This window comes from Balaenoptera musculus, chromosome 11 (genome assembly GCF_009873245.2).
Source record: "Balaenoptera musculus isolate JJ_BM4_2016_0621 chromosome 11, mBalMus1.pri.v3, whole genome shotgun sequence".
In the NCBI taxonomy this organism is placed as follows: Eukaryota; Metazoa; Chordata; class Mammalia; order Artiodactyla; family Balaenopteridae; genus Balaenoptera; species Balaenoptera musculus.
This window is the reverse complement of record NC_045795.1, coordinates 24,436,198-24,444,952: the sequence shown is the minus strand read 5'-3', so window position 1 is coordinate 24,444,952 and position 8,755 is coordinate 24,436,198. Positions and strand designations below refer to the sequence as shown.

Genomic DNA, 8,755 nt, shown 5'->3' with positions numbered 1-8,755 from the left:
ATTTCCTTCAAGAACTCTGCTCTTCCCACCACAACTTAAGGCTCCTCAGAGTGTCTAAGATAATAAAAGTGAACTTCTTTGCAACAATGATTTTCTCTCCCTGAAATATGATCCCCACTTATTTTCCCTTACCCAGAATCCCAAGAACAATAGGTTTTAAATAAATATCACAGAGGTGTCTACTCTTGAATCATTTTTTTTTCTTTTCGTTCTCTAAACTCCGAAGGCATTTAATCTTCAGATCATTCAAAACTGAAAGAACTCTTCACCCGAAATGTTCATCCAGCGTAATTTGATGAAGACAGAGTGCCAGGCATTAGATTGAGAACCTTCAAAAAAGATGTCTGCCCAGAGATACATGAGGTACTTCAGCTCCAGTGCTGATTGGTTCCTTTCCTTGGGACTCTCCAATCCTGCCATACATGGAAGCTTTCATAGGCTTTTATTCTCTAAAGTAGGCACACCAGATCCAGCGGGTGTGAGCTGTGTTCACTACCATTACTTCTTCCTTTGTTCTCAATGATGTCTGGGACGGTGGCTCTGCAGGTCCCCAGAGGCCTCTGGACAGCAGCTGTGATGGTGACGCTGGTGTTGGGCAGCCCGGGGGCTGAGGGCAGAGACTCTCCACGTAAGTGCAGGGCAGCTGCTCCCCAGAGCCACCGCTCCGGGGACCAGGCTCTGAGGGACACTTGGCCTGGGGTGTGATCGCAAGAATATTTCCTCTCTTCGGGGATGTCCTCATTTCCACCTCCTAATGACAAGGTGAGGACAGTCCCCCCCTCCCACAGGCTTAAGCCTGGGGATATTATAACAGGGAGGAGGAGACAAAGTGTGTATCTACTACAAGTGCTGGGACAAAGTGAGCATGGGTATTTTGTTTTAAAGAATTGCTCCAAAGAAGACACAGCAGGACTTGTCATTTCAGGGTCCCCCAAGACCTTGTCTGGACTTAATGCTGTGGGATCCTGGGTTGGGGAAATGTAGGGCAGCAGTGGTCTCTGTAGTCTCAGAATTTGAGGAAAAGGACTCTACATTCCTGACTCTTGAGTGGAGGGTTCCCGGAAGCAAACTCCCGGTATTTGAGTGGAGCTGACTGGGTGGCCACCGACAGAATCTTAACCTCAAGTTTCACTGATTTACGGTCAAATAGTGACTTGAGTGTTATTCAGAGACTTGAGTTGAGGATGGACGGGGTTTAGGAGAAAGGAGAACGTAAGAAGAGAAATATGTATATTGAGAAAGCATTCATTTCAGACACAGGATTAGTATCTTCATATAAATTCTCTCTCAATCTTCCTAACACCCCTATGTGTAGATATAATGACTTTTTACACAGTTATACTTAAGATACAGATAGTCTGTTAAGTAACCCACCCAAGCTGGTAACTGTCTCAGTTTAATTGGAATCCAATTTATCTAATTTGAAAGTCTGTGCTCCTTCCGTGAATAAACCATCCTTTTTAGGACTGGGGCGGTGTCGGTCCCTTCTAACCACACAGGAGTCGGGTCGGGGTGGCAGAAACGCAGAGGAAACCCACGCGTGGGAAGGCAGGCACTTTGCCAGCGACCAAGAGAATGTGCCTGTCAGGACGAGGACAAGCTCCATTCTACACCTCCTTTGTTATTCCCTTGAAGTCTTGTGCTTATGTAGACACTTGTTTGCCTCTGAGGTTCCCAGGATTTCGAGGGAAAATGACATTTCATGTGAGAACGTCCTGATCCCTCTAAGTACAGAGATGGATGTGAAACCCACCCGACAGCCCTGTTTACTCGGTTCTCAGGCTCAGGCAGGGATCACAGGTCCCAGGGCTCCCCTCAGAGACAAGCCTCCTCACACGAAGGTCATTCTGGAAGCCCTCAGACGGGGCGGGAGGCCTTGGAAGAGCCGCCTGGAGGATCCGGGTTCGCAGCAGGAGGCGCAGGGCTGGGCTGGGCCGGGAACCCGGGGTTGAGCGGCGGGTTTCAGGTTTTTCCGACCCAGCTGGCCACGGGCCGACATCTCCCCGCCCTGCCGAGCGGCTGCCGCCTGGCTGAGCGGCGGTGTCTCCCGCAGAGGACTTCCTGTTCCAGCATACGTTTCTGTGTTACTTCACCAACGGCACGGAGCGCGTGCGGGCAGTGGACAGATACATCTATAACCGGGAGGAGTTCGCGCGCTTCGACAGCGACGTGGGCGAGTACCGGGCGGTGAGCGAGCTGGGCCGGCCGGACGCCGAGTACTGGAACAGCCAGAAGGACATCCTGGAGGAGTCACGGGCCGCGGTGGACACGGTGTGCAGACACAACTACGGGGTTTATGGGAGCTTCACGGTGCAGCGGCGAGGTGAGTGCAGGCCGCCCTCCGCGGGGCCCACCCCCACCTGCCGAGACTCCGCGCGGGGGGGAGGGGGCGGGGCCTCGGGGGCGGGATCCCCAGGCCCGCGGAGGGGACAGCGAGGCCCGGCGTCCCGCGCGGAGGGCCGGGGACCGAGGGCACAGCAGGGAGACGGAGGTTGGTAGCGCTGGAACATTCCCCGCAGAGGCGGGTCCGGGACTGCTCAGTATGGCCCAGCTCTCGAGAGCCCCGTCCTGTGCAGTTCTTTCCACTAATTCCGCACGTTCCCGCCTCGTGCCTTTGGCTTATTTGCTTCCCGAAGCTCAAGAGCTCAGCCTGGTAGAGTTAGGGCTGCTCCACGGCTGCCCTCAGGGCACCTTACACACGTGGTGATACATCACAGCCACGAAAGAATACATTTTCACTTTTTGGTTTCAAATCATTATTCATCTTAATCCTGGTTTCTTAAATGGATGTCACTATATCACTTGTCCCGGCCCTCTTTCTGGCAAGGGACTGTCTTAATTATCCCTGTGTGCCTAGTACCTGACACATTGGCAGGTAGTATGAGCTCCATAAACCTTGCTTAAATTAATGAATAAATGTTCTCTGTTGCCCAGCCACTTAGGCTCAAGAGAAAGCACAAAGGTAAATAGGGTCTTAAAAACTGACTGTATTAATTATTCTTTACGATTTTGCTTAATGCTTTAAAGTAAACTCTTATTGACTTGGATCTTAACGATTTAGAATTTGTGAATGCAAAGCCTGGGGGAAAAAAGTGTTTAGTAAAAATAGAAACAGTACTTGAGTGGTGTTATAAGGCAAAGTTTTAATTTCTTAGAAAAGCTCAACAAATGGCTGATAACAGAGCTGAAGTTTTGGGGTAAATAAGTTGATGCCATTTAATTACTGAATAAAAATTGTTTCAGGTTCCCTTGGCCTGCCTATCCTCTCTCTCCCTGCCAGCTCCCCCAACATCCACTGCAGGGGTAGACATTCTGAAAGTTAATTATACCAGTTTCAGGAGCACCTATTGCTAGACAATTGTCTTACCAAACACTACCTATATTATGCCACTTAATTTCCTTGGTGTTAGCAATCAGCATCACCACTTTATATATGCTAATATTGGTACATAATAAACAGTTTAAGTAATTACACACAGTTATTCACTGCCTTGAAGCCTCCCCCAAATACACAATAGTCATCATGTTCTTTACTACATGTATGTGGAGTCTAATGGAAGCAAAGCCTTGTTTAAGCCAGTTATGACCAGAAGCAGCAATGAGTCTGTTCCTGCCTATTTTCAATGTTAGTGGGACAAAATGATACATTCGAGGGATTGAAAGCTCACTGATTGATCCCTAGTCTGACCCCGGTGTTATCTGTGTATGTTCACATAACTTTTAGCTTACTTTACCCAATCTTGCCTTCTCCTTCATCCTGATGCCACCAAGTACATACTTATATTTTTGCTATTTCAGTTCTTTCTCATAAAAATTATTCTAACATTTCTCTCTTGAACTTGTGACCTCCATTTTTTACTCCCAATCTGTTTAAGATGAACAGATTTTATAAGTCCACCTAGCTGACCATGACTTTAGTCAGAGCCCAGGAAGAAGAACCTGATCAAGAGTTAAAGTCCAAACTGAAAACATGATTCTTTCCAGATGATGGCTCACGAGTACCATGTTATTGGGGTGACGAGAGTGCCTGCCGACCTCAGCAAGTCCCAGTTATATTATATGTTCATGTGACATGCTCACTAACCCAGGCCAACTTCTGCAAGAATCTCAGAGTATTTTCTATAGAGAACATACATGATAATGATGTCTGATTTCAGAACAAGGCAGTTATTCTTAATAGCAAAGGGATGGAGTAGTGTTGGTAGCTCACTTGAATGTTAAAAGAAAATTAGGGGAAAAAAGTAAATGAGAGTACATAATATATTATCAAATAGATAAAACACTACATGAAATATTTACTATAGTTTTGCACTAAGGGAATGAGGGAGATGCAATAAAATGGCTGCAGAGATAAAGGATAATATGTGTAAAACAGGTTGGGAGGTGTGTCATATTTGACCATGAGTAGCAATCTGAGAAGATAAAGGAATCAAGGCATGGGCAAACATGATGTTTTATCAGTGTTACTTGTTTTCAAGGTTTCCTTTCTTTTCCTTCAAAAATTACAAACTTTTGACATAACACTTGTGGTTCTTTTTTGTTTTTATTTTTTGTTTTATCTTTGTTACTAGATTGCAAGTTCTGTAAAGGCAGGGGCCACAGTTTGTTGTTTATCTTTGGGTCCCAAGTGCTTGTCAAATTTATATTTGTTGAATGAATGAATGAATGAATGAATCAAATAAAGTATATGTGGCATAAATGAACTAGAGATAGAAGTGTAGGTATTTAATTATATAAATTTTTGTGGGGAGTTCACCACAGAATGGCATTTGAGCTAAGATGAGGCTAAAAACTGAGAGAGATGCTTTGTTGACGGGTAAGAAGTGCTCTCGCTCTCGAATTCTGTATTACAGGGCTGAGGATTATAGATGTAGCCTGTTTGAGAAACACTGCTTTGTAGGAAGGATGTGATGGTCACTGTTGTCCCATTTTACTGGACATAGAAATGTCTGTACTTTCTTAATTCTCAGTCCATGGGGCCATGACTACTGTTGATCGTCTCATGGCCAGCAGGTGGGAGTCAAAGTTGCTGGATTTTCTCTACTGTGGGGAGCATGGAGACTAACAGAAAACAGTGTCACTGACCTAGCACAAGTCACTAGAGCTGATCGTGATGGTCACTTCTAGGTGGGAGAGCAAGGGGGAACAAGTCCAGGTTTATTATTTTATTTAAAAAATGTTATAAGTAGTGGCCTGTATAATATAGAAATTTATAATTTTAAAGTGCTTCATTTTTATCAATTCGTGTCAACAGAGTAACTCCCATAGAATGATTAGAACTGTCTCTTGAGACTCTGAAAAGTAAACTGACTAATGTTTTTATTCAAGCTAATAAAGTGGTCCAGGTTAGATCCAAATCCAAGATTTGGAATCCAAGGATCTTTCCACCCTGGTACCAGGGAAGGACTCTTCCTGGTGGGGAGACTTGCTGTGTGGTCTCACATTTCACTGTGTCTTTTCCTGTCTGTTACTCCCTCAGTGGAACCTACAGTGACCATCTCCCCATCCAAGACAGAGGCTCTAAACCACCACAACCTGCTGGTCTGCTCGGTGGCAGATTTCTATCCAGGCCAGATCAAAGTTCGGTGGTTCCGGAATGACCAGGAGGAGACAGCTGGCGTTGTGTCCACCCCTCTTATTAGAAATGGGGACTGGACCTTCCAGATGCTTGTGATGCTGGAAATGACTCCCCAGCAAGGAGATGTCTACACCTGCCATGTGGAGCACCCCAGCCTCCAGAGCCCCATCATGGTGGAGTGGCGTAAGGGGCACTTGGTTTCCTTTCACCGTGGGCCCCACAGGACAGGGGCAGATAGAGCTTCCTTGGTCCATCCCATCTCATCCCTTGTCCCCAGAATCACTACTGAGCTGGAAATTACAGGACACAAGAGTGCCTCTTGCCTCATAGTAAGGGCGTCAGAAGAATCCTGATCTCATTGTCTTTCCAGATACAGGGAGCTCACTCTACACACCAGGGCCCCAGAGCCCAGCCCTGGTAGCTCTGAAGGATTGACTGGTGACCAGAGTCTTAGGGCGTAAGGTTATGGATGTGTCCCTGAGGAGCAGGGATCCACTTTCCCCTTCTCCCACCTGCCCACTCTGTCCAAGGATCTGTTGGCGGGTCCCTCCCCTAGGGGTAGTCAGAGTGGAGAACTAGGTTCCCCTGGCACCTCCACCTCCTGTATCTCAGACTAGACTTCAGGCTTCTCAAAGGGACACCCCCCTTTGGTGTGGGGACAAACCCTGACACTCAGGCTCTGATCCCTAGGGGCACAGTCTGGATCTGCCCAGAGCAAGATGCTGAGTGGTGTTGGGGGCTTTGTGCTGGGGCTGATCTTCCTCGGGCTGGGCCTCGTCATCCGTCACAGGAGCCAGAAGGGTAAGGAACCCTGGGGAAAAGGGGGAGATGGGCTGTGACTGAGACCCTCTGTTCAGGGAGGCCTGTGCCTCTAGATGTAGCTCTTTCCTCCTGACCCTGAAAGGAAGGAGACTAGGCTGGTGGTGGGCGGAAATGGAACGACCTAGGGAGACATTGGAGTCTGATTTTACTGGTTGGAAAGCAGCCCTTTCACAGAGGTGACAGGTGGGATTTATTCTAGGGCTTCCTTCTGGTGACAGTTCCATTCATTTGGGGAGATTTTATTTTAGGGCAGTTAAGGCCTTGTGGGTAGAGGGGATGGGTAGGGAAGAAATATATTTCAAATTAAGTTGCTTATCTCCTTTCCCTTTGGGGTGGGTGAGACACTTGCTGTTTGTGTCATGAGACCTCTTGTGGGACCTCCTGGGCCTCCACCAGCAGGTACTGTTTTTGCTCTGTTTCCCTGGGTGTTATGGGGACAGATAAAAGAGGGAAGGGTGTGATGTGAGTATACCTGGGCACAGTGGTCTCGTCCATGGCCTATTTTCTGCTATGGGATCAAGAGTTAGGGGAGAAGTTCACCCAGTTTCTGTAGGAAGCTCCTGAGGTTGTTCTCCTGAATCAGGCCATAACTTTGGTGGCATCTTTCTGTGAAACTTGGAGCCAGAACTGTGGTGTTAGTGCTAGACACCAGGATGACACCCACTTTGTGCCACATGTTGGTGGTTACTGCCTGTGGGCATTTATAGTGACTGAAAGAGGCTATGAGTGGTGGAAAGAAGGTGAGTTATTATCTAATTTATTAAAAGTTTGACATCTTCGTGTCCCCCAGAAGGATAACAGCTGCTCCCCAGCCTTCCACACATCTGCGTCAGGCTGAAGTGTTGTGTCCTCTTTAGCTGATTCACCTCTACACAGATGTTAGGGGAGGTGATGGTGATATGCCCCGGACCTCAGCTTTCTCTGTCAGATGCTGCAGGCCGAGAAGAGGTGAGGGGGCGCGTCCCTCAGGGTGCCATGTGTTGATAACTCTCTCTCTTCTCCAGGGCTCGTGCACTGACTCCTGAGGATGCTTTGACGGGGATTGGTTTTTGCTCTTCTGTAATAGCTGCCTGTTCTTGCCCAGAATTCCCAGTTGCCTGTCAACCTGTTCCTCTGAGATCAGGTTCCTCCATTAACTCTGACACAGTCACCAGGTTACCCCTTGCCCTGCCCCAAGGATTTGACTCTGATGCTGCTTCCTGCACTGACCCCGGAGCTTCTGCCCGTGTACTGCCAACAGCGTCTACTGAGCGCCTACTCAGACCCCAAGGGATTTTTCTGTTTGCATTCTCCCTCCACAGACTGCTCAAGAGAAGCACGTTGAAACCATTACCTGGCTATAGGGTATATCATAATTAAACATGAATATGAGTTATCTATACCCTGAGCCTTCTTTTTTATTAAGCTTATGCTAATCATATTTTTTCAATATTTATTAAGACTCGTGCCGGGTCTTAGTTGTGGCACACGGGATCTTCGTTGCTGCATGTGGGATCTTTAGTTGCGGCATGCGGGCTCTAGTTCCCTGACCAGGGATTGAACCCGAGCCCCCTGCATTGGGAGTGTGGAGTCTTAACCACTGGACCACTGGACCATAGGGAAGTCCCTATGCTAATCATATATTTTTTATTGAGGTATAATTGATATACAACATTATATTAGTTTTGGCTGTACAGCATGATGATTCAGTATTTGTATTATTGCAAAATGATCACTACAATAAGTCTCATTAACATCATCACTATAGATTGTTACAATTTTTTTCTTGTGATGAGAACTTTTTAGATCTACTCTTTTCAATGACCACCTGTCAGGGTTACAGGAAGGAAGCCTCCCTTGTGGGGAGGTTAGATAGTTATCTAACTGTCAGACCAACACACAGGCTGGGAGCTGGTTGAGAAGCAGCCTGTGCCCAGGAGTCTGATTCAGCAGCTCTGGGTAGAATCGAGAATCTCGGCTGGGAAACCACTGGAGCAGATCAGTGGATTCCACAGTGGTGGGAAAAACGAAAAGGACATCTCCTTCATATTTACGTTTTATCTAGAAGTTAAAAAAAGGAAGTAAGCTTACTAATATTTGAGGTCTAGTGAATCAGACAGTCTCGTGTCACAACTGAGATGTCACATAGAATACTGTAGGTAGAGCAGGAGTACTCCATCACTGAAAGCTGCAGCTGTATCTTCATTTGTTCACTCACATTAGCATGTTTCCACGTATTGTAGTTTACTGTACCCTCTTAAAGAAACTTACGGACTATATTATTTTATTTTATTTTTATTATTTTAAATAACAGAATTGCAAATGGTAGAACCTTTACAATATTTTGAATGAAATGGGGAATAACCATGATAATCT

At 46.6% G+C, this 8,755-nt stretch overlaps 1 protein-coding gene across 1 annotated transcript; it reads left to right on the top strand.

Moving 5' to 3' along the window:
• The first annotated feature begins 468 nt into the window (after positions 1-468).
• On the top strand, positions 469-7,825 carry LOC118903936 (boLa class II histocompatibility antigen, DQB*0101 beta chain-like). The gene is made up of 5 exons (XM_036869497.1): positions 469-628; positions 2,054-2,323; positions 5,480-5,761; positions 6,269-6,379; positions 7,405-7,825. The coding sequence occupies exons 1-5, from the start codon at positions 520-522 to the stop codon at positions 7,416-7,418; spliced, it is 786 nt and encodes a 261-aa protein (XP_036725392.1). The 5' UTR covers positions 469-519; the 3' UTR covers positions 7,419-7,825.
• The last annotated feature ends 930 nt before the right edge of the window (positions 7,826-8,755 follow it).